At 47.9% G+C, this 25,176-nt stretch overlaps 2 protein-coding genes across 5 annotated transcripts in view; one reads left to right on the forward strand and one right to left on the reverse strand.

Annotated features, from left to right (window-relative positions):
- EFTUD2 (elongation factor Tu GTP binding domain containing 2) overlaps window positions 1-25,176 on the reverse strand; it is a 62,012-nt gene that overhangs the window by 4,479 nt on the left and 32,357 nt on the right. Inside the window, exons 1-23 of one of the 3 annotated variants that reach the window (XM_049800010.1) lie at window positions 17,496-17,539; window positions 17,116-17,221; window positions 16,022-16,187; window positions 15,444-15,522; window positions 13,116-13,191; window positions 12,781-12,846; window positions 12,490-12,525; window positions 11,495-11,585; window positions 10,290-10,372; window positions 9,632-9,798; window positions 8,438-8,562; window positions 6,704-6,767; window positions 6,233-6,323; window positions 5,687-5,822; window positions 5,267-5,394; window positions 4,084-4,277; window positions 3,829-3,940; window positions 3,471-3,611; window positions 2,983-3,084; window positions 2,386-2,468; window positions 1,137-1,223; window positions 733-859; window positions 184-271 (exon numbers count right to left, since the gene is read on the reverse strand). In XM_049800010.1, coding sequence (XP_049655967.1) covers window positions 184-271; window positions 733-859; window positions 1,137-1,223; window positions 2,386-2,468; window positions 2,983-3,084; window positions 3,471-3,611; window positions 3,829-3,940; window positions 4,084-4,277; window positions 5,267-5,394; window positions 5,687-5,822; window positions 6,233-6,323; window positions 6,704-6,767; window positions 8,438-8,562; window positions 9,632-9,798; window positions 10,290-10,372; window positions 11,495-11,585; window positions 12,490-12,525; window positions 12,781-12,846; window positions 13,116-13,191; window positions 15,444-15,522; window positions 16,022-16,187; window positions 17,116-17,220 — 2,347 coding nt within the window. In that variant the 5' untranslated portion in view covers window position 17,221; window positions 17,496-17,539. Of the gene's footprint in view, window positions 1-183; window positions 272-732; window positions 860-1,136; window positions 1,224-2,385; window positions 2,469-2,982; window positions 3,085-3,470; window positions 3,612-3,828; window positions 3,941-4,083; window positions 4,278-5,266; window positions 5,395-5,686; window positions 5,823-6,232; window positions 6,324-6,703; window positions 6,768-8,437; window positions 8,563-9,631; window positions 9,799-10,289; window positions 10,373-11,494; window positions 11,586-12,489; window positions 12,526-12,780; window positions 12,847-13,115; window positions 13,192-15,443; window positions 15,523-16,021; window positions 16,188-17,115; window positions 17,222-17,478; window positions 17,540-25,176 lie in introns of those variants that run through there. The other 2 variants (XM_049800011.1, XM_049800012.1) reach the window with 2 other exon arrangements.
- CCDC103 (coiled-coil domain containing 103) lies at window positions 17,853-23,483 on the forward strand. Of its 2 annotated transcripts, XM_049800018.1 has the most exons (4): window positions 17,853-17,972; window positions 18,288-18,508; window positions 21,164-21,296; window positions 22,871-23,483. In XM_049800018.1, exons 2-4 carry the CDS (start codon window positions 18,366-18,368, stop codon window positions 23,342-23,344), a joined length of 750 nt encoding a protein of 249 aa, XP_049655975.1. In that variant the 5' UTR covers window positions 17,853-17,972; window positions 18,288-18,365; the 3' UTR covers window positions 23,345-23,483. The 2 variants fall into 2 exon arrangements, with proteins under 2 accessions (XP_049655975.1, XP_049655974.1); XM_049800017.1 differs by having other exon boundaries at window positions 17,853-18,508.

Raw genomic sequence — 25,176 nt, forward strand, 5'->3', positions numbered from 1 at the left:
CAGCCAGGAAAAAGGGGAAGGTTCTGTTATCTCCCTTGTCACCCATCCCCACAGCTGTTCCCAGCTGTGGTGTGTGAAAGGAACTGGCCACAAGGAACTACACCAGCAAAATTACTTGAGTGCTTAGAGATGGAAGAATTTAATCAATCTTATTAGCTCCACTTCTCCACAGGTCCTACTTACATTCATCACAGAGAGGCCCTTCCCTGGTCCCCCACTGAAATCCCTGTACAATGCTGTCCTTCACAGAGCCCAGCAGCGACTTGTCCACCTACAGACAGATAGACTGCTTCAGAGACCAAATGTGCATCACAAGACAGTAACAGACAGACCCCCGTGTTTAAAAGCCAGTTCCTAGAATAGCAGCAATGTCCCCTGATACCCCCAATGTCCATCCCTCCCTCTCACAGCTCAGGAGCATCATCTTCAGAATTTGGCATCTAGAGCTGCAAATTAAGAGAGTCCATGTTTTGGTAATCCTGAAAGGCAGACCAATTAGTTGCCAATTTTGAGGACATTGGCCCAAAGACCAACACCTGAAAAGTAACAGGCAATTTGCTAGCCAGTGTAGGAGTATGGTGAAGGAAGCACAGCAGATCTGAGATCTGGCAAACCAGTGAGCACTCCAATAGCATTAGGACCTTGCTGCAGGTTCTGGAAGGAGCGGTCACCTCTTGGCAGCACAGGACAAATGTCTCACTGAAACATAACCCCCCTGCCTGTGTTTCTCACCTCTGAGGGCAGTGTATCATCTACTAGGATGTTTGGGCCAGTGGCATCTGGCCCAAAGGCCCAGATAGAACGGGCAGCCAGCAAATCCCAGTCATATTTGGTCTGGAAGAATTCACCCAGCTTCTTTCTGATAGAAGAAGAAGGGAAGAAATTTTAGCAAACAAGTATCTGACCTGCACTCACACCCTGTTCCCTTCAGCCATAAAATGGTCTCAGCTTTTACCTGGAGCAACTCGTATGCTGGGACAGGGATGCTCATGGACTAGCTGGTAGCAATACCGAACCTAGGACCCCTGCCTAGAGGCGGTTGGCTGATACTGTGCACCTTGCAGATCCCAGCATTCCCTTTTTTCCCCAATTATTTACTTCTGGGTGGATTCCTGCTCTCCCCAGATCAGTCATACCTGTTCCACGTTATCTGGACCACTTCATTTTCAATGTCCTCTGCAAGTCCCTTTTCCAGAGGCTCAGCAATCATCGTGATCTTGTTCCTGAGAAGAGAGATGGTTGCAATTAGTCTGCAGAATGATGGAAATGGGAGTAATTGGCAGGACCTCAGGGACTGCACACTGCCTCGAACACAGCTAGAGAGATGAAGCCATCCATGTCCTTCGCTGTTACTATCTTGCTTGTAAAGACAGCCCAGGCACTTAACAACTGCTCTCCGAAGTCTGCTCATCTCCAGAAGCAGATTGCTAAGGGACAGCATGGCTCCATCCCTCCTGCCAGATGCCCAGCGCTTGTCTGGGCTGCAGAAGGAAGCCCATGGGCCGCACAATAGGCCTCTATCAGAGCCAGCACTCGCTGTGTCCAACACATGAGACGTTGCCTTGGAGAACCTCACCAATGCAAGTAACCTGCCCCCAGAGCAGGTTACTTCACATGCCCAACAGTTCAAAGACTGAGCTGAGACTGGAACCTTTCTGTTCGCAAAAATAAGGCTGCCAACCATGGGGAGAGTATAACAGAATAAAGGAGGGTAAGAAAACCCAGAAACCACAAGGAAACACAGAAAAGCTGTCTTCAGCTTATGACAGATAATGATTTCCCTAAAAATTCAGGCATTAAAATGTCCTGTGCTGCTAAACTTCACCCTGGTTATTCAGCCTACATTCCCTCACAGGCCTCCCTCCCTCTTTCAGACATGTGCATCTCATAATGCATTGCTGGGGGAGGAAGATGAGACCAGGCTGTAAGGCTCCAGTGCATCACCAGAAAGGAAAAAATCAATTTCAAGATTAAGAATGGATAAGAGAAGACAAAGCTTTTGCTCACAAAATGTTTGGAGAGTTACTGAAGGCATCACTGGGCTCTTTGGCACCCGCTCTAGGATCCCAATACATCTCCTAGTCCTGGAAACACCACAAAACTGCTGAGGAGTGAAATTTAGCTAAAAGAAAGGAGTATGTGGATCTGTCTTTGTTCCCTCCGTTCTGAGAGTTCCTACAAAGCACAGAAATATCCCTGGGACTCAAGTGTGTTACTGAGGAGTTCAACAGAGCTGCTGCAACAGCACGCTGCCAACTCAGGCACGTGTCACTTGTCTGCACAACAGCCACCGAGAACAGACCCCTTGGAAGGTATGAAGTCTATTCCCCAGTGAACCCCTCCATCTGCCTGTACCCAATGCCCAGTTCCCCCATGGGCTCTTACTTCTTGTTGGGTGTCTCAGCAAAGCACTTGAGGGAGGATGTTTCCACCACTGTCTCGCAGAATGTCACAACTGGATCAGCGACCTGGAATAACAACAACAGATTTGTAAGGTTTTCAAGTACTTTTTTTTTTTTTTTTTAAAGAGACTAAAACTTTTGAACACCTAAAAGAAAAAACTGGTTCGTCTGCCAGTGTTTTAATCAGCATTGTGTACAAACCACTGAGGTCTGCACAGGCAGCTTTACTATTCCTTCATTTAAACAAAACAGGAACATTTAAACCTAATTCCAGGTATGAAGAATTCTCCTCAGTTTATTTATTTGATGCTAGCCAGGCAACAGCTGAAGTACAAGAAAATGCTGGAACATGGTCATACACTCCTCTCCAAGCCAATTTTCAGGCTCTCAATCACACCAGTGTGACAGAGTCATGCTGTAAGAGTTACTTTTGCATCCTAACAGCCCTTTTTTTTTCCCTTTTAAATGGACATGACAAAATCCACGCTGTATATTCAGCTAGGTTTATTTTCCCATCCTTCTGAGATAGGGGGACAAAACCCCTTCCCCAGCTGGGAAAATCCCTCTCTCACTTCCTCACCTTGATATCAATCTCTGAATACATCTTCCGTAGATCATGCATCACACAGTCCAGGTAGAGCTCCCCTGTCCCCAGGATCACATGCTCCCCAGACTCTTCCACCTGAAAGATAAGACAGAGGTTCAGCTGACAGCATTACTGCTCACAAGCCCTTGCCTTCCAGGCTCCTACACACAAGCCTGAGGGAGTATCAGCTCTAAATAAATTAGTTAGGATCAGAGCACCCCAAGGAAAGCTCCCACAGCCTTTTCTAGCAGGAAAGTGCTGATGTGTTCTGCAGAAAGCTGCTTCCCTGGCACAGCAAGGTATGTGTTTTTCTGCTGGATTTACAGTTTTCTGCTGTTTCCACAGGATTTGTGAGATCAACCGCAACAGCATGAAAAAACCCAAACCAAACAAAACAACCTACAGTAAAATATTATTTAAGATCAGCTTATGAGGTAGCCCCCAGCATGAGCTGAAAACAGCCATACATACACCAGAAATACCTTAGTAGTAAGCGAGGGGTAACTCTTATTGACTTTGCGGAGACCATCTAACATTTTGGGGAGCTCCGAGGGGTTCACTGGCTCTACAGCTATTTTGATAACAGATGTGGTGTTGAACTTCAAGGGACGGAAGATCTGAGCCTGAAACCAGATAAGGACAAAGAGCTGACACTCTGCATCATTAGATGGCCACTGGAGTTAAACACAATGTTTGAAGCTGTTCTCTTTTCCTTAGTGACTCTTGTGCCCTGGCTCCTCAGCAGACAACGTTTCTTTAACCTCACCACTGGAGCTTTTGAAATGTGCTCCATCACCTTGACTCCCTGTAAGGCTGAGTGATACCAGCTATGCGCAGTACCTCCTCATTGCCCCGAGGTTCCGTGACGGTTGCAGTCTTCACTATGGGCTGGTCCACTCCTTCTATCAGCACCCAGTTGCCAGCAGGAACCCGGTTTACCTCAATGTGATACCTAAAAGGCAGGAGAGCATCACTGCAGCGTTTGCTGCAGCCAGGCTCAGGCCCCTTGCAGCACTGTCCTCCTCCCTATCCCTGGCAGCAACGACTCCAAATGACTTTTCTCCCAAATAAACACATTGCCAGAGCTTTCCATACCTTGCAACTGAGATCCAGAGACGTCCAACAGTGCAGATCTGGGAATCCTCCTCATCCTCCAGGGTATAGTTTTCTCCAAGGACCTTCACAGGCTGCCCAGCATGGATGGTACCACTGAGCACTCTGCCAAAGGCGTGGAACTGAACACCATCGTCCGTGCTGTACATTTTTGTTGTGTGACACATCAGCGGACCCTTCCCATGACAGAGAGAGACAGAAAAAAAACCAAGCCTCTTTCAAAATACAGTCAAGAAACAGACACAGACCTGGCAGAACTCATAGATACAAAGGGATTATAGGCTGGAATTTAGAAATACTTCTTTTGACTTGCCAAGTCCTTCATTTCCATCCACTGGAAGCCTTACATCTTCTTGCCCTGTATGGAGATCCCTGGAATGACTTTGGTGGACTTTTCTAGAGCTCTCCTCCCTCCTCTTGTGGAGCAGTAAATAGTGGTTGGGACATGAGAAGAAATGTCATCTGCTGGCCTGCAAACAAGCTCAGGGCACAGTACTCAAGCCTCCACAGATCACAGCTTCCAGTCCCATAAGGCCACTCCACAACTCGTGATCTGGTGACAGTCACCACTGTATACTTTTATGTGAGTAATCACAAATCATTAAAATAAGAGATTCGTTTTCTCTCCAGACACTAGAGCAAAAGTCACAGGCAAATTCCTCACTAAGCTGCTGGCTGGCGTTGGTGGCTCTAGACAACTCTGAATGACAGCTCAGTACAAGCTGTTTGAGGAGGAAGGTTTTTGCAAGGCTTTGATAAGAAAGGTGCTGACTAACTAATGTAGGGTTATTTTTATCAGTACAGTTCGGATCAGTTTTCTCAGAGTTTGGAGAGAGAATCAAACTTCAAGGAAAAGGGACAAAAAGACAGCAAAAGGACACAAAATCACCCTGCAGTTCCCACGTGCTCTGAAGTCCTGACCTAGTCCTGTTCCTCTCTGAACACTGTCAAACAATTCTCTCTCTCAAGGGCTGCGCTGGCAGGCAGCTAAAGTTTCTCAGACTGAAAAGATTTGTTTCAGTATCGGATGAGAGGTTTCAAAATGCTGGAAGTCAAATCTGTGCAGATGGCTGCCTAGGAGGCAGCTGCCCTGTCAAGGCAGTGAAACAGGGGCACATTTGCCACACTTTCGGACACTCAGAGCAAAGCAGAAGAGTTTCCTTACATCAGGGTCGCATTCACTCATGGCCTCCCCCAGATCAGAGTCGACGCCACCAGTGTAGGTATGCTCGATTTTTGTCTTGGCTCCCACCTTCGGGGAGGGGATATGCTGCACACACATGTCCACAAAGCCTGGAAAAGTAATACTTCATGAGAACAGGATTAAGCAGTGTAGAGGAAAGAAATGGACTCCAATAACCACAAGGCAAAGCCATTCTGACTGCAGTGCACCTAGAGCAATGGGGAAGATGGGAGCAGTGTCTCAACCTGTCCTTTGGGCAAATGGTTTAATATTTTATATTTGGAAAGCTAAGAAGGGATCTGTGCAAGTGAGCAGTCCATGGCTATAATACAGCCCTTAACTCTGTTAATGTGAGACTAGGGTATTGGGAAGATTGTGGAGGGGAAGACAAACAGCATTTACCTGTGAATTCCCCAAAGAACTTCTTGCAGACAAGCCGCAGGAGTGGCCGAATGTTCAATTTCAATTCCTCTTTGGTTAGGTGGATGCCAAGTTCATCCAGAGTCCTGGGCAGGGTCGTGTCCACATCCCCCACCACCTGCAAGACAACAAGCACCACTCTCAGATTTGCTGCGGGGGTCCAAGCCAATAACTCCCAGGTGCAGCTTCACACCCCAGCTATCACCCTCAGGGCTCTTGACCTGCTCTGGTTTAGAGATCACAGGAGAACTGGCTGGCTGGTTCAAATTATCACTTGGCTGATATCAGGGCATACTAGAAAGAGCAAAGGCAGTTCTATTAACTGTGCAAATATAGGGCTATATTTGCACAGAGCAACTGTTAAAGAGTTGCTCACTGTTGTTCTGCACCCCTAAACTCAATCTGTGAAGACCACGCTGCAGAACAGGACAGACGAGTCCCACAGGCGCCATGCACACCACCACATAGTGTTCAGCCCTTGGCTGCTCCTATCTGCAACTACGGGAAGGAGAATGAATCACCACATACCTGAGCCAAGATCTTGTACAGGGGCTCCAGAATGAACTCCACAAAACTGCGCTGGGAACTGCTCGTTGGGGCCTTTTTAGTGAACTTGCGGCTGTTGGGAGACAAAAGAAGAGACATGAGGAGCAAGCACTCTGCAGCCTGCAAGCACTCCTACTGCAAACACAGCCTCTGCTCTTCCCAGGTTATCTCCTTTTCTCCCCCAATCCTCCTGGGAAGCTGTCAGGGACACAGGAGTCATGCTTACTCCAAATGAAGGCCAGAGGAGGTTCTCTGCTCCTGCTTATGGGATTCAGGAGGACCACATGGATTCACATCAAGCAGGAGACCTGACTCAACATTTCCCAGATACTACTCTATCACAGGACAACTCGGGTTGGAAGGGACCTTGGGTGGTCACCTAGTCTACGTTTTACAGGGAAAGAAGGGAAAAAGCCAGCAATAAACTAATAGACATTTAAACAGGCTTCTTACGTCTTCGGGTTGAAGTAGATGTCACCCCAAAGCCGCTTTGCAAACTCCTGATAATTGATGTCTCCTAAAGGGAAAAAGCAAATGGCAAAAGTCTCTCAGATGACACTGTGTTTCTCTCATCTTGGAAATCTTTGGGTTTTGGCTTTTAAAACAACCCTGAGGATTCGATTTAATGGACCGATGCTGGTGAGTGAATGCTTGGTCCCAACTCTGAATAAGTGATTAAGCCCTGACCTGGGGAGACCAGGCAGAGAGGCAGGCAGAAAACAGTCCACTGAGGATGGCACCAGCAGCCCAGGTACACTGTGGGTTCACAGACTTGCTTCTCAGGAACATTTCAACTCTCTCAATTACACACAAGGTTAGAGCTGAGAAGAGCTGGCCTGCCAGACACCACGCTGCAGGAACTCAGTTACATCTGCTTCATTTTCCAAACGTTAATGCTGCAACCTGACACTGTAGTGCCAAGGTGCTGGGATGGCTTACACCCCATCCGCCCCGCAGGCTTATCGCAAGCATTTTCTGCCTTGCTGAACATCTCCAGGTTCTTTTCTCTTTTTCAGCTGATACACTAAGCGCATAGCCAAATACCCAAGCACTGAAGGAATACTGTAGTGCTTGGCTGTCATGGTCAATTTACAAATAAGACAGTGGTGATAATTTACAGCAGTTTCCAAACAAGCTTTTGCTGTGGGCAGATGTGCAAGCATAAGAAATTTCATGGTGGCTGCGGTTTTGACAGTTAAACTACTATAACTCATGTTAGTTGAAGTGTGGTGGCTGCACATAAAATCCCTGGTGGCCACAATCGAGTATTACTGACTTCAAGTACCCATTCAGCTCATGTCTGCCCCACATGGATGACAGCTCCTACCGACTGTGCCTGCATCTTTATCAGTCCCCCAAAGAAGGGCTATCATCCTAGCGGGCATTGAGTTAATGCTGTGACGCCCAGGGAGCTCATTTATTTCTCCAAACTCACCGAGGACATGTGATAGTCTGACACATCAGTCCCTGACCTCTACAACTTCATCCTCCCTCAGGCTAACTTCTTTGCAAGAGCTAGGCCAGCTGCTTTACAATATCCTTCTTCCCCTGCTCACGGCTCCTATGGATCACCCCGAACTCCCCAGTGTGAGACTTCAAAAACCTTGGCTGTACAGCTGGCTAATGCAAGCAAAAGGCCCACTTTTACAAGTGGCAGATTGCCTTGAGTGGGCACCTGGGGAACAGAAAATTAAATCAAAGCCAGAAAAAGACAGTTTCTTAAAAAAGAAAGAGGGCAAAAGTGCAAAACCTTGTGGGCCAAGCTTGCGCCCGGCTGCAGCTGAGTCTTAGACTCTGGAGACTTTTATGAAAAGGCAGGCAGAACTTAACTGCTTTGCTTCTGAGCTGTTGTGATAAGGAGGCAAAGCACAACACATACACCTGCCTTCAACTGCCATAGCAGGACTTGTTTTTTCTGCTTAAGGGTATGTATAAAATATTGGCTTCTGACTCAAGAAACATTTCTCAGGAGAAACCATCTAGCTAAAACAAGTGAGAACTGTGTTTTTGCTTTTTACCACCCAGGGCTCAGACCTGCAGTACCTCTCAACTCCTAGAAATTCAAGAATGCATATACTGGCCATAAATGTGCAGTGAAAATTGAACCTGAACAGCTTAGAAAACCTCAACAAAAAGGGTTAGGAAATGAGATGTTGGAAGTGTACGAGGTTTCTGGATAATCCTCACCATATGTGTCTGCATAAATCTTTGCAAAAGATCCCAGCGTGAAGCAGATGCTGTACTGTGAACTGGAGAAACACACGTTCCCCAGAAGGGGAGACAGAACAAGGTTCTCATCGGTGGAATACATGCTGAGAGGAGACAGTTTTTAGAGACAAGAAAAAATAAATAAAATCAATGTTATGAACCAAGGAAGACACTTAAATCCACTTCCCACACCAAACAGCAGTATGTGATAGGCAAGGATTCTACATTGCCAAATAGTATCTTAAAACGGTCTGCAGTGTGCTTGCCATTGGAATTTCAGGGTCAGTATAATTTTATGACTATAAACTTCAAAGCATTAGTTTGCAAAGAAATATTTAAAGACCTAGAACTAAAAAGTTACCAGCATAAGTGCTCTGTTGTTTTGTCAGGTAGAGTTTTGCTTCCCCTAAAAAAGGCAGCCAAGTTGGTCAACCAAGCAAGGCAAAAGATAATACAAGGCTCATAACGTATGGATGGAATTGAATTGAAAGTTTTAATGAGTTCACAAGCATGATAGACAGGATAAATTAGCCTGCTCCGAGCTGCTTGACGCCAGTAGCAACTGAACAGGGAGACATGCAAGTGACCCCATGTGCAAATTCACACAAACTTAAAGGGGAGAATGCTGTTAAGAAAATCACCTGGATGCAGAAGAACCCACAAAAATTATGCACTGCTACTGTGAAAGCTAGAGAAGATGTCCTTCCCTTCCCTGAGCAGGGTCTTGCAAGGAGATTTGAACATAGCAATATCCTAGTCTCTGTTTAGGGGTTGGGACAGCAAGTTCCCATCAGTTTTGTAACAAACGTTCAGGAGCTCTGTAACATCGCAACCTACAATTTGGGATACAGCCTGGACAGTTTCAGTGTATTTGAGACATTTGGGAGCACAGAAGTTCCCTGCTCTGGTCATATGTCCACTTTCCCTACTTTTTAATGGGGAAAAAAAAAGAGCTGATCCCATGAAGCTTGTAAGGAAGAGCCAATCCTGCCTAATTCAACTTATTGGCTGAGAGGAATTTCCAATGGTTCTTCCCTCCCCATTTTCTATGATTAAACATATCAAGAGACAAACTCATTAGTTTTTAGGCATACACAGGGCTCACAGAGAGAAGCACCTGCAATGGAACAGGGACAGCAAGCACTACTGATGCATCATCCCTGACACCCATACCTGATCAGACCATTAACTTCGTCTACGATATGTCTGAGTTTGTAATAAGCATCTGTAGGGGGCAATTTCAGCTCCAGGATCAGTCGGTCTATCTTGTTGATGCACACGGTCACTGCTAGCCTTTCTTGCACCGCGTGCTTGATCAGCCTCTCTGTGTTCAGCATCACCTGCAGGGAACAATGAGCACAAACACTGCTAGCAAAAGCCATCCACAAAATGCTATCTAGGGCGTGACAGACAAAGCAGCGACCCTTACACGCAGGGCTGGAACTCTGTAGAAAAGCCTAAGCTCAGCCACCAGCGGTCAGCTAATCTTCCTGAAATTTAGAAGTAGGTGCTAACCCAACCAAATTCCTTGAATCCTACCCCTTGGACATCTCTAATATAAATAACCTGCTCAATTTTGGGTATCATGGGGATGGAGATGCAAACAAGTTAGATAATCTACAGGTCACACACATTACATCAGCCCTGGATAGAGAAGCCAGAGGCTTGACTCCTTATTTTGGCTGGAAAATACACTTGCTTCCCAAAGTGTCCTCCAAAAACCCTTCACCCCGGAAAGCTGAACCCATCCCAGGCCTTCATGCTAACGCAGGATCAAAGACTCCAGAGGAAGAGATTTTGAAGTTAATTTGCTGGAGAACCTGGCACTCACCCCCTCAGCCGCATCAATGAATAGCACAACGCCGTCCGAAATACGAAGGCCAGCTGTCACCTCATCAGAAAAATTGACATGACCTTCAAAAATACAAAATGATGGTGAGAACCAGAGTAAGTCCTGATGCCAGCAGCACAAAGGATGGAAACCTGTCCCTCTGCTCTGCAGCTTGCTCTGGTCACCAGTATCCAGTGAGGCAGAACACAGATGGCTTCCTCCTCAGACAGGGACCCAGGAGCAGCTGCCAGAGCTCCGTATAGGGATTCATTTCAGCTTTAATGCTATTTTTTGAGAATAAACACAACTCCTTTAACAGGCACTTTTCCTCACATTTGTTACTGTTTTTCTCACAGCTCTGTGCAAGTACTTCAGGAAAAGAAGGAAGATTACTTCTCACCAAAGAACAACAGATGCCTCTCCCTCCAGTCTCCTCCTGCGCTCTAACCTCCCTCATCTTGAGCTGTAACTCAACAGATGTGTCCCAAGACCCTCTTTCCTAAAGTTTGGCCTTGGTTTCTTACAACAAGCTGATCTGTGATTATGCTCCCCCCACAGGAGCTTGTCAGAGGCTCAATGGAACTTGCCGACAGTCTCGCTGTGGGGCAACAGCATTTGAGAAAAGTACAGTCCCCACTGTGCATGGTGATACCTGGAAAATCCAATTCTACATATGCTTCTTATATACTTGAGTGAAACATTTTCAGTCCCATTAGCCCTCAATTAGGCCTGCTAATCAGAAACACAAGCCTAACTAAAAGCCAGCAGCACAGTCATTACGCTGGAAGCGATTCCAGAAGACTGAGCTTAGCTAAAGGCTCAGGATTAGGCTGGAATCATCTACAAAAAAACCACAAAAACACCCCATGGGCTTCTGTAAAAGAAAGCTTCCCAAGGTTTCATTGCACTTAAGTGACATCTCCAGATGAATCAGTAAGGTTTCAGCATATAGATTTTTCTGTTTTTCTGAGAGCCAATGCTACACAATCCCACCACAATCCAACACAAAAGCTCTTTGAAGGCTCTCAATAACCATCACTGTATGTGTTTTTACTGCTCTACTCCTGTCAATAGCACTATCCAGAGGACCAAACAGGTTTATAATGAGAGAAATCTTGGTTCACATGGTCATGTATCTGCTCCAACATCAAGCTGCCTTTAGCTAAGTGCATCCCAAAACAGATTTTTCAGGATTACACAATCACCTGGAGTGTCGATGATGTTGAAGAGAAAAGACTTTCCTTTGGTGTCCGGCAGAACAATAGTCACTGGTGTGCTCTTAATCCCTACTCCCCTCTGAAAGACAGGAAACCAGGATTATCAGTTAAAAGAAAAAAAAAAATACATCACCAGGTAAAGATATAAAAGATGACAAAAGAAAAATCAGAAAGATGGAAAGAAGTAAACATCCATCCAGGACATCCTGTTAGTCCCAGGGAAGGAGTAACAACCTCAGATTGCTGCAGCATCCAGCCCAGCTCCTCCGTCCATATTGGCTCAGACTGATGAGCCACCATGGCACAATCCATGCCTCATTTCAGCTGAGGAAGTGTAATATGCAACACCAGAGACAAAAGATGTGTGTTTTTCTGTGCTTTCGCCCTTCTGCTGCTATCAAGTTATACCTCAAAGCGTAAGATTTAATCACCCAGAGCATAAAGTAGAGCATTAAGGTGAAGAGAAAGAAATGCTTCACAGCATTGTTCTGGTCATGAAAATATTTAGCGAGTAACAAAATAAGATTCCCATTTACACCCAACCACATGGAGTCAGAGCTCCCAGCTAAGAGTTCCCATCAAAGGAAACTAAGGAGAAATATGTTTATTTTGAAATCATAGTCTTTCTCCTCATCCACCACTGCTGCGAAACCCTTCCAACTCTTTCTCTCAAAGAAAATAGGAGTTACACGTATGCTGGGATAACTCTGCTATAGATTTTCAACATTTCATGGGTTATCATCTCAGATAGATAAAATCATACATGGAGACGAAGGTTGCAGGAAACGGAAGAAAGTTGGACCAAGGATCTTACTGAGGCAAACAGGCAAGCAGATCATTTTATTGATAAAGAAAATAATCAAAACGTGGAAGGCACAAGAAGATGTTAAAATGGAAAAGGAAACTGCCTACAGTAAATAACTGTGAGTAAAGCATGAGACAACTGGATAAAAATCACTGCCTATTCTACAAGGCTCACTTACCTCTTGCTCTGTGAACAATATATCAGTGTAGCAAAGCTGCAAAGACAAAACAAAAGTCAGAATATCACATTTTGGTATCAAATATTAAGTTTGAAGCAGGACACAATAACTCTTTACACATGGTTAAGGTGCTAAGTAAATGACAGAGACAGAATTAGGACTGAGCTCTGGCTTTCCAATCCTACGTTCTAATCACTAAACCACATTTTCCCCACATACAGTCACGCTTTCTCTGAGTGTAAAAGCCAATCCATGTTCCCCAGGGCAGGAATACACCAAAAGCTCACTTACGTCCTGGTCGTAGCGCTTCCGGATTTCTGGGTGTGTCTGTTCTATCAGGCAGTCAACAAAACAAGTCTAAAAAACATCAGACCACAACAGAAAGGAGGTGACTATGTTCAGACAGATAAGTACAAGTACAATCCCATCCCTCCAGCAGCAGTACAGAGAAAGTTGGGCACATTATTATTTCCATGTGGCTGAAAGAAAACCTACAAATAACTGCATTAGCGAGAGGAGCAGAAAGAGACTGCTGCTGTGGAGATTGAGGGGTCAAGAGCAACGGTAAAAGTAAGCAACAGACAGATCATTACTACTACCCAATATACGTTGGATATTCACACTACCTTGCCGTGATGAAGGTGCCCACACAGAGTCACATTTCGAATTAGCTCCGAGTTGTCCATCAGATCTGCCAGGAAACTGGAGGAACGAAACACAAAAGACTGTTGGAGGCTTCTGCTGTGTCTAAGAAAAGTAGGTGCCATTTCAGCTACACTTTCTATCCAAGGTGCCCCCTGAATCCTCTCCAAACTTTCATTCTGCCAATGCCCTGCGGAGGAAGAATCCCACTTTCCAGATGGGGAGGACAAGAGAGTTGGAGTCCTAGACAGATGGCTGTGGGTGGGAGGATACGGAGCTGGTAAAACTGCCAGCAATGGAATATTATTGAATATTTTTCTTCTCTTCTAGTCAGTATTAGAGCAAAAGTCACATCCATGTACTCAAATGATGAAATACTTCCACTCAAATAGTGGCAGGCAGTCAAGTAAATCACAGAGCTGGATAACAAGCACCCCACGCAGTTTTAGAAGGTAGCCACGGGGCTCCACAGACCATTAATTCTGATTTTCAGGTCTTAAAACAGTGATGTTCCCAGGGACTCAAAGAAACAGTGATGGAATTTAAATCTTTTTAGAACCAGCAACTGAGCTGGGTAGTGACGAGCTGGTCACTTCTGCATGGATCCTGGCCAAAATATAATTGAGATCCTAAATTACCAAGTCCCCTAAAAAATAATGGGAGGCTACAAAACAGATATCCATTGCCATGGGTCTGCAGAAAGTTAAGTCCCATCAAATAATCTCCTTTCTGAAAACATTTAATTTTCACTGATGAGGTAGACTTCTTAACATACAACATTTTGATTAAGAGCTACAAAATACAAAAATCAATAATAATACTGATTAAAAGCTTGCTTATTGGGCTTAAAATAAGGCTAAATGGGAAATCAATACCAAGCTTGCAGGCTTCTGGCTCAGTCCCACAAGGAATTTCTCTTGGCCCCATCCTAAACATTTATATCAACTAACAGGACAAAGAGGAATTCATTACAGATGGAACGACCAGAGGACACAGGGATCAGCAAAGCAGTAGATAATGAAGAGTACAGGTCATTGATTAAGAGCAAAATGGACTGCTTGGAAAAATAAGACCCAGCAGGCTCTTTGGTTTACATCTGGATATATAAAAAATCTCTCTGATCAATGAACACAGCCATACTGACAGCATCAGAGGACAGCCACAAGAAGCAGCCATTCCAAAAAGGTCTTGGGCATCCAAATAACCAACTGACTGAATACAAACTGCAGTGAAATTTTGTTGCCAGAAAATAACAGGATCCTTGATGATACACAGAGGGACTGCTCATGTTGGGGTCTGTTTGGCACACAGGGAACTGCTACTCAGCCTGCATCTGGTTCTGGGATCTACACTTGAAGATGACTATTAAAAACTGGAAAAAACTCTGACTAGCCATGAAGTGGCTTATGGAAAGATGAGCCTAACAAGACACTCACGCAGCCCAATCTGTTCATCCTCAAATAGAAGACAACATACAGAAACACTATGCACGCGAGGATACGGAGCCCCTCCACCCATCGACAAAATGTAGACATTGATGCTAAGATTATATTTTTAACAGAGAATTTAAACAACCATTTTTATTCCTTACCAAAGTTGCGTGAGATACTGTATCTCGAATTTTAAATTCATTTGGATTTTTTTGCAGGAGGTTTTCTCCCAACCCTGGTGCCCCAGGGGCTGCTTTGCTGGGCACAACCAGCAGACACCATCAAGCGCAGCAAAAGTGCAGCTTAGCTGCAGCGTTATGCTGACCTACGCACAACTTTGCATACAACCAGTGGTATAAAAATTCCCCTTGGAAACTCCTCCAGGATAGATGGGAATTAATCTGAGACAGCAGTAGGCCAATGGTCACTGGGATCAACCAAAAATGTCCCAGTACGAGGTGTGCCACACACTGACCATACAAATATTTCTTGAGCCAGTCAAGAAGACTTGCCTTCAGCAAATCTGCACCACGAGGGTTTCTAATTATCAAGCTTTATATTAGCTATTGAGGTAAGACTTACATTCTATTTCAGAAAACTATGCACTTTGCTGCATACTGTGGAGGGAAAACATCTGTAAAATGGTTAGTCTTTTACTTTCTTCCTCTTGTTTTTGGTTCAAAATCTGGGAAACGGCTGCACTCAGTTCTGTTGCTTCTGCCAGTAAGAAACAAAGCCAATGCCCCCCAAAATCTGCCTCCTCCACATAGTACACACCACTCTGCCTCCCTACCTTTGACTGCAAACAACAAAAAGTGAGGAAATCGCAGCACAGATGGCTTGAGCCAACATACACGCTTAAAACCCCTACATACTACTTACTCCATCTCATAGACAGTGACCGGTAATGTCTGTTCCATCAGAGAGAATTTTTTGGTTTTCACAGGTTTAATAATAGGCTCTGAAAACAAGAGAAAGAACAATAAAACACTGTTACCAGAGACCCTGAACCCAGCAGGCTCAGAAACAATCACAAGGAATGGGAACTTTTGCAGACAAAACCACAATTTTCAAGCTGACAGATTCTCTTAGCTTTTTATAAAAGCAGTTGTACTAGATGATCATTGTAGGTCCCTTCCAACTGAACTGTTCTATTATAGAAGGATCAAATAAGATGACTTAAATGCATTTTCATTTCTCCTTAAATATCTTTCCAGTATCTGCTGATATCTATTCTTCAAATGATAGTTTGCTTGGCATTTGTAATAATCCTGAGCGCCAAAATCTGCACACTGCTAGACAAACAAGAGCCTGTGCGCTCCTGGGGCTGACAGGGAATTCAAAAGGGGCATTAAAACCAATGTGGAGAACAGAAGGGAGTATTATTTTCCCTTTTCCAAGGATCCATTAAGAGTCTTCTCCTCTCTCCATACCCAGCTCATTGCTTCCTCACCACTTACCAGTGAGAGGCTGTGTGTCTTCCTCTTGTACTATCGTCTCTACTTCAGGCCCATAGACCTCCTCAGCAGTGGGATAGTATTTCTTATCCTCATGCAGCACCACCTCCATGCCAGGGTGGTCCTCGTCGTGGTCCCCCATATCATCATCATCGTCATCATCCTCAAGCTGCAACCAACACTCACATTTAGCTGCTGCCAGTACCAAAGTGCTTTACAAACACCAATCACCCCTGAAGGTACAGGCTTGGTGGTGTATGGCAAAAGAGAGACACAAACGCAGCCAGGGAACCAACAACACAACCCTGGCACCTCACATCCCTTGGCAGAGCAGCTTGCAGGGTTGCTCTCTGTAAACAACACACCTCTTCTTCCTGAAGATTAACAGCACCTTGAAAACGAACAGCAAGAGGACTTGCAGAGACGTCTGCATAGGTGGCGACTCCCGCCCCTCACTTGCATAGACAACAGAACACAGTTGTGCACAACCCAACCCCAACCACACACAGATACCACTTTCAGATGAACTGCAGGAACGGGAGACTAGAAGGGGCTCCCGCAGTCCTCCGATGCTTTCCCCCTCATGGCACAGCAGCCTCTGCTGTCCTCCCTGCCCTCATCACTCTTCTCCAGTGTTTGTGGAGTCTTGCTCTGCCTTCTCCACCGAGGAGTTGAGCTCCTTCCAATACTGCTGTAGCATTAGCGCATGTTACTGAAGGCCTGAAGACCTCACTGAATGGGTAGGGATCCTCCATTTGACTGAACGCAGAAAAAAGCCAAATACAGCTTGAGCTATAGCAGCTCCCAATTCTAACCATGATTCAAGCAGAAACTTTGTCTTTCCCTTATCACAGGAACAGGAGAGCAGCTTTTCCTGAATCCTTCAAAAAACAAATCCACTCTGATCCTCAGGAGTCAAATTCCACCACTAAACAAAGTTTCACTGCAGAACCAGAGCCCGGCACGGGAGAGGAACCACTGGCAGCTTGTGAAGACCGTGGCACTCATCCCCTGCTCCCGTGGGGCTTATGGGGCAGGATGAGGCCCACGCCAGGCTCCTGTGGGACGCTGCCCCTCCACCCATCCCCACCGCTCACCTCGTCCAGATCTTTAGACTCTCTGCCCAACTCATCGTCGTCATCGTCCGAGTCCAGCTCCGGCCCGATGTAGTTCCCAAACTCGTCGTACAGGTCGGTGTCCATGCTGGGGGCGGAGGAGGATGCAGACTCTGCCCCACGCACCCAGGGATCCCTGCCCGAGCCACCCACAGCACGCAGCACTGCTCCGCGCTGGGACTCCCTGCTCGCCCCGGCCCCGGCCCGTGTGCGACCCCCCAAGGCCCGCCCGCCCGCCCCTCCCCGGAGCCCTGCACGGCCCCGAGGGCCCCCGCCTGCTCCGCCGAGCGCCCTCCCGCCTTCCCCGCCCCCTCCCCGGCTCCCTCGGGCCCGCCCCGGGCCTACCCCAGTCCCGCTCTCACCCGCCGCGCTACCCTCGCCGCCGGCGCCGCCGACACCGCCGCGGAAGGCCCCCGGGCTGCCCGCGCCGCCTGTCGCGACAGAATCCCCCGCGGCCGCCGTCAGCGCCGCCCCGGCGGGGGAAGGGCCGGGCGGGGCGGGCGAAGCCGAGGACGGTCTCGGCGGGGTCTCGGTGGCCGCGGGACGGGCGGCACCGCGCGGGACGGCGGGGTCGGTTCTGTCAGGCGCGGCCGGGGCAGCCCCGCCGGGGCCTCGCGTGCGCTGCCCGGTCGCTATGGCGACGGGAGGGGCGCGCGCGCGCGCGGCGGCGGCGGCGGGAGCTCGGCTGGGGGCGGTGGGGCTGTCGCGATAGAGGGAGGGGCTCCAGGGGCCGGTGGTGCGCGTGGCCCGCCGGGGCTGTCGCGACAGAAGGAGGGGCCCCAGGGGCCAGCGGTGCGCGTGGCCCGCCGGGGCTGTCTCGATAGAGACCGGCGCCAAAGGTGTGTCGGGGCCCGGCGGGGCTGTCGCGATAGGAGTGAGGTTCCCAGTTGCCATCCATGTCCGGGGCCTGGCAGAGCTATCACAATAGGAGTGGAGTCCCCCGGGCCAGTCCTGGTAGCACTATCACGATAAGAGTGGGGCAGTCCTGGCAGGACTTGTGATAGGAGTGGGATCTCTGAGTCCAGCCCAGGCAGGGCTGTCATGACAGGAGCAGGGTGCCCAAGGCCAGCCCCGGCAGGGCTGTCACGACAGGAGCGGGGTCCCCGTGCACCCAGGGGTGGCCCCGTCTCCCGCATTACCCCCTGTCCCCACAGGTCTCAGGTCCCTGCCGATCCCTGCTGGGGGTCCCTGCGCCCCCCCAGCCCACGGTTCCGGTCGGTGGCAGGGCCGGGATGGAGGTGGATGGAGCCCTCGACCCCAGGGTGCTGGAGCAGGAGCTGCGGGAGGCAGTGGCGGCCGATGAGAGGCGGGAGAGGGAGAACGACGCCAAGCTGCGGGCCATGCGCCAGCGCGTTCCCTCCTACGAGGAGTTCAGGTCTGTCGGGGGACGCCTGGGGCAGGGGGGCAGATTCGGGTGCTTCCCTACCCCAAAGGCCTTCATCAACACCAAAGCTTTGCTCGGTTGCCGGGTGCTCCTGCCACAGGGCTGACCCAACCTCATGGGTGAGTTTTGGAGCTCAGTCTTTCGGAGCTCCAAATTTGGGACCTCTTAAGAGACAAGGTCACCCAGTGAGTTTTGAGCTCAAACCTTGCTCTGAGAGAGGATTGAGCCGATTATCTGTGCTTTCTGCTCTAGGTGGCCATAAGCATGGCTTGACAGGGCAGCAAACCCAGCTCTGGGATTCCCAAAAAGACGACGGCCCTGTGGCACAGAGCCCTGGTGGGACAGAAGCTCAGCCTTGTTTAAGGTTTGCCCCCCAAAAATCATCAGGTTGACGTGTGTGGGCTAAGGTCTCAGCTGTTGCTACCCAGAACAGCCAGCTCCGGGGCAGGTCCTCATGGTGGCCAAGCTGTGGGATGGCATGCTGTCCCCTTTCCAGCACGCTGTCCTCTCTCCCCATTCCCAGGCGCAACACCCACCCTCCAAGCCCTGCCAGTCTGCCCTGCCCTCCCTTTCCTCCCCACATGCCCCATGCCATGGTGCTGGTGCAGAAGAAGAGGGTGACGTGTGTCCCCATGCACCCTGGCCAGCATGTTTGTGCTACCAAACCCATCACTGCTTTGTCCAAGGTGGTTTGGGAGAAGGTTTGTGGCCTGGGGCTGGCAGGGATGTTCCACAGAGGTAGCGCAGGGCACTCCCAACACCCACCAAAGTCCTGGATCCACCTGTAGATCCAGCTGGGGAAGTCCCTGTCCCTTGACACCCACAACAGATCTGTAGGTGGATCCAGGACTTCGACCACCCCTTGGTAGACTTACATGGGACTAGATCAAATTCCATTCACGGCTTCATCTCTGCCTGCATTTGGTCATGCCATCTGATCCTTGAAAGGCAGGAAAACACTTTAAAATGGCATTTTCTCCCCCATCCTCCTTGCCAGTCCCTATAAAAGGATTCCTGAATGATTTTAAGCTGTTTTATCAATGTATTGGTAATGGTAGAAGTAATCTGAGGGAGGTAACGAAGCAGCTTCTCTCTGTGGGTGTAGCGTCTTCAGTCCTATAGCCCACACTAGCATAGGAGCAGAGAGCTGGACCCCTTCAAGGATCTCCTGCCCATTATTGGGAGGATTAACTACAGGGATTCATCCTATGGGATGAGAGGAACCATGTGAGCCATGGAGTCCAGGCTGCTGTAGTTAGTTACAGATGTCAGTGTAATAAGATGCTGAATGCAAATGAATCTACAAAAACAAACCTTCCCAGCGTGCTGCAAGCTACAGAACAGACCCTAGGTGCTGTCAGAATTTAGGGTCTTTCCTCTGGAAGTCCCAAAGCCACAGAAACTTCAGCATAGTGTAAGAAAAATGCAGGAGGAAGAAATGTCCTGCCAGTTCCTCAGGCTTTGGCTCTGGAACAAATGTCGGGTGGAAATGCCCAGCTCCTGGGGAGTGTACCATTCCCCGTGCTGGGGAGGAACCACGGTGCTGCAGCCTATAGGGAAATTCCTGCCTCAGTGGTCCTAACAATTGAATTAACACTGGGTGTGTGAGGAGGATGTGCCTGTCAAGTGCCCTATGCAATATCTTCTGTTTTCCTCTGACCCATCTCTGATACTTTATGATCTCATTTGAACCCCAGTCTTGTTTGATAGAATCACAGAATGACAGAATGATTTGGGTTGGGAAAGACCTTTAAAGATCATCCAGTCCAACCCCCTGCCATGGGCAGGGACATCTGCCGCTAGACCAGGTTGCTCAAAGCCCCATCCAACCTGGCCTGGGACACTTCCAGGGATGGGGCATCCACAGCTTCTCTGGACAACCTCTTCCAGTGTCCCACCACCCTCATCATAAAACCTTTCTTCCTTACGTCCCATCTAAACCTGCCCTCTGTCAGTTAAAAACCATTGCCCCTTGTCCTGTCACTACAGGCCCTGATAGAAAGTCTTTCTCTGTCTTTCTTTTAAGCCCCCTTTAAGTACTGAAGAGGTGCAGTAAGGTCTTCCTGGAGCCTTCTCTTCTCCAGGCTGAACAACCCCAACTCTCTCAGCCTCTCCCCATAGCAGAGCTGTTCCAGCCCTTGGACCATTTCTGTGCTTCCTCTGGACCCATTTCAACAGGTCCATGTCTTTCCTGTGCTGAGGACCCCAGAGCTGGATGCAGTGCTCTGGGGGGGGTCTCACCAGAGTAGAGCAGAGGGGCAGAATCACCTCCCTCGACCTGCTGGCCACGCTGCTTTTGATGCAGCCCAGGATACTATTTGCTTTCTGAGCTGCAAGCGCCTATTGCTGCCTCGTGGCCAATTTTTCAACCGCCGGTATCCCCAAGCCCTTCTCCACAGAGCTGCTCTCAATCCTTCCATCCCCGAGTCTATGCTGATATTGGGGATTGCCCCAACCCATGTGGAGGACCTTGCACTTTGCCTTGTCAAAGTTCATGAGGTTCACATGGTCCCACTCCTCCAGCCTGTCAAGATCCCTCTGGATGATACATACGGCCCAAACTCGGAAATTGCCTCGGAGAAGAAGCTTGAAGCCTCAGAGTACTTGATCTTGCTAAGTATCCCATCCCCTTCTTGTTGCCTGCAGGAACATTGTGTTGGCATCACATCTGAAGCCCCTAGAGAAAAAGGACAAGATGGGTAAGAGGAGGAACGTGCTGTGGAATCCCTGTGCAGCCCAGATCAAGGCCCCACAAGCCAGTGACGTGGAAATACCCCAGGTGAGGGAGATGCTTTCCAGGAATTTGTCCACATCTAAAAATTACTCCAGAATAATTTGTGTATTATTTTAAAATGTGGAGAGTTCTTCAGAAATATCTCTACATGTGATTAAGCCCTCAAAGTCCCTGGGAACTTCAGTGTTTAGATAACTACAGAGTTCAGTCTTGGCCCCTACTTTGCATCTTATAAGGGCTCGCACCAGCTGCCTCAAGAAGAGTCTGCTTCACCCCTGTGGGAATCTAAGACCAGCTGTACAGCATCAGAGAAGAGCTCCCAATACCCTGCCTCTGATGGTGGCCAGTAACAGATTCTTGGGGAAGAGTGCCCTCCCTTGACTGCACTCTTCCAGCTGGCTGCAGTTTTGAGACTGAGAGCCAGGGCTGTGCATCTGGATCACCATGTTTAAATACGCACAGACCGTAGATCTTCTGTGAACATAGCCAGTTCTTTTTCACCCCGGGGGTTTAATTATGCATGGTATGGAAAAGTGCTACTTTGTTTTAAACCTGCTGCCTGATGAGTTCTCTGGATGCTCCTTAGTTCTTCAGTTGTGGGATACAGTGACTAAACATTTTCTAGCCAGGTCATTTTTGATTTGAGTAACATCTGTCCTGCCCCCCTTGAGTGGATTCTGCCCATGCTGGAGAGCCCTAGTCACTGGACTTGTAGCTGGGGATGTTTCTCATGGATTTTTTTGACACTGAATTTCATTTGCCTGTTTATTATGAGATCTTTTTGCAGCTCTTCTAGACAGCTTTGTGTTTTCTTGGACTGAGCAATGATCTCCCCAGAGCAAATTCTGTTCCTAATCCTGTTAGCGCTTGGGCTCTGATCTCCAGGGCTTCTCCATTTTGTGTTTAGACACAGCCTGATGTTGCTGTGCCTTGTTCTCGCTATCTGTATAAAAGCCTAAACATTTTAATCCTCCTTCAGTCTGTGCGTCAGTTAAGTCAGCGATGATGAGTTCAGCAGTTCAATTACATATTGTATAAAACAGGATTTCCTTTTATCTGGAGATGCCACATTGAGCTTGGCTCTCTTTTAGTGTAAGCTCTCTGCCACAGACCCATACGAATGCAGTATGTTATGAGACAGTGTGTTAGGGCCATCTGCATATTTTCTGGGTTTTACATCTCATATCTTTTATTTCCTCACTCCTTTGATTTGCCTCACAATGCCTGAGATGGAGCAGAGGTTTTCACTGAACTACTCCGATTTCCAGGAGATCCCTTCCTGAGCAGTGATGGTGGATCCAGACTGGGCAGCATGCCCGGTTCTGGTTAGGGTTGGGGTTACTCCACTCCTGGTCTGTGTTCATCCACGCTGGGTTTCCTGTCTCATCCATTCTTCCATTATTTTCCCATGAAGTTTTCTGGTTTCTATGGGGCTTGAGGAACCTGGTATTTCTTTATGTTTTGCCACCTTACAAGCTTTATGCAGCTCTTTGTGCTATCAAAGCCTGTATTAAAAACATCACAGCCATCTACATGTTGATGGGGCGGGGGGGGGGGGGCATAAAAATCTTCAAGTGGGAATAAAACAAAAGGAACTGGGCAACTATTTTTTCCTTCAGGAACTGGATCAACTGCCTGGAACCTCTGCTGAATTTTACAGAGATTGGCGCAGATGCTTAAAAAGTGGAAAAGAAAAATACCAGTTTTTACTTGAACTCGGAGGGAAGGCCTTGGGCAGAATCTTTCAGACTGACTTAGGCTTTGGCCTCCTGGGTGAATTCCTTACGGTGCTGGCAGAGAATGTCTGTCATGAAGACAGAGATGCCATCCTTCAGATCTTACAGAGCCTTTCGGGCACCAAGCGCTTTGGGTTAAACGTGGATCTTCTGAGTGAGTCAGAGAAGGAGAGCAGCAGGGATTTGTTTAGGAAGCTGCAGAGCATGAGCAGGGATTATTGGACTGCTGGCTGTCCCAGCAGCCCAGCTGGTTGTGAAGCAAGGAGGGAAGCCCACCTTATGGACACCAGCTTGCAAAAGGAAGCCGAGAAGGAAACGGTAGTGATGGAGCTGATGAAAAGTTACCAGGTCAACTGAAGGAGCAGAAGCACCAGGGTAATGCAGAAACAGAGTGCAAAAGAGGCTCAAAGCTTGACTTTGTACGAGATGGATAATTGGATACTTATGGAGCATTGCTGTACATTTTTTTCTGTACTGGGAGCCACCCAGAGCAATAGTTCTGCACAAATAAAGGTTAGTTACCAAGAGTACTGTGTTGTGATCTCTGGGGCAGGGTGTCCTCACAGAACGGCTCTGTGAGAATCTTTTAGATGAGGAGAAGAACCGAGAGAAAGAAAAAACTGGCTGGTATTTTTGAAGGAGAAACCAAAACTAAACGGTCCCTTCCCTTTTTTCATCTCTATCTGTTGTCACTCAGGGGATTTAAGAAATGTAATCAATGACACTCCATGTTCAACCATGCAGCCACTGAAGGCAGAATGGGCTGAGAAAGGTGGAAATGCTGTGCAAGGTGGTATATCTGGGACTGAACCATCTATTTTATTATTATTTTACCTCAAACAGCAGGGCAAGGGGTAAACCTCAGAGATCCTGTCACGTCATGGTCCTATGATCTCGGACACTATCTGGTTTGCTGAAGTTCCACATAAACTGAAATTTAGAAGGAACTGACAGGCATCAGTCCAACAGAGACTCTCCAGAGCTGCCTAATACCATGTCTAAATTGAGTCGCACTTCTGTTTTGGCTGCAGACCAGAGAGGCCCTCATATGGCACAGCTCAGCACCTATCCACCAAGCTCTCTTGTTGTTCTGGTCTGGGAGGATCCTCAAGCTTCTCCCAAGTATGCTGAGCAGCCTGGTGTACATTCCTCAGACTGCCTTGAAATCAGCTCCGAAACAACAGTCAGGTGCATTTTATTCCAAAACCCATCTAGCAGAGCAAAAGGTAGAATCACACTGGCAGACTATAACCATCCCTCTCCCACATTCTCTGTAGAAACCACTAGGCACCTAATTGCAGGCTTCAGATTCATCTCTGAGGCCTGGCACTTGAATGTTGGGTTTTGTGGCATCTATTCTGGGGACATGTGTGTCCCTGCAATCTGTCGTGAATGCCATTCCTTTTGCCTTCACATAACACTTGCAAACCTGAGGATTAGCAGAAGGCTGAGAACTGAAGTCTTAAACAAAACAAGAAGATCCTGGAGCTATCCAAAGTCAGGATGGAGGATGTTGATGCAGGAACAGCCCCAGCTTGACAGTTACAGCACTGGTGGGAACAGGCACAGTGCTTTCAGCAGTCTCAAGGCTCAGGGCTTGCATTCACATCCTCTGTCAAGGATGGGAGCAGCCTGCTGTATCCCCATCACTTGGGGAAAGGCAAAATCCCCATGGTTTGGTGAGAAAACTAAGGAGAAATGAAGTATGGGAGAGGTTGTGTGAATATTTATGGAAAGATGGGCTGTTAGACCAGCTAGGATCAGTTTCTCAATCAGTCAGTTCATGGTCTGACCTGAGCGTCTGCTGAAGAAGTGCCAATAGCTGAGCTGAAGGTCCAGCCAGAGTCAGTGGGGAGCAAATAGCTCACCTTCACTGTAGGAGAGATGCATTTAAGGCCTCCAGGGCTGGTTGCAGCATCAGCCCAAGCAAGGGTGATGTGAACAAAAAGCCTCCCTTGATCACTCAGAGAGGGGGCATCTCAAACATTACCTGTGTGGAAGGACTTCAGCACACAAACTCTTGGAAAGCCAACAGGGAGGATGTAGAAGTAGAAATACTATGTTTGAAACCTCTTCTTCTGGGCTATGGAGGTCAGCTGCCGTTGGAGGAGAGTCTTCTCTGGGTTCGTTGTGCTTACAGGGGTCAGAGCAATAATTAACATTTACTGCACATGAGTCTTTCAAGAAGA

This window comes from Accipiter gentilis, chromosome 5 (genome assembly GCF_929443795.1).
Source record: "Accipiter gentilis chromosome 5, bAccGen1.1, whole genome shotgun sequence".
NCBI classification, from domain to species: domain Eukaryota; kingdom Metazoa; phylum Chordata; class Aves; order Accipitriformes; family Accipitridae; genus Astur; species Astur gentilis.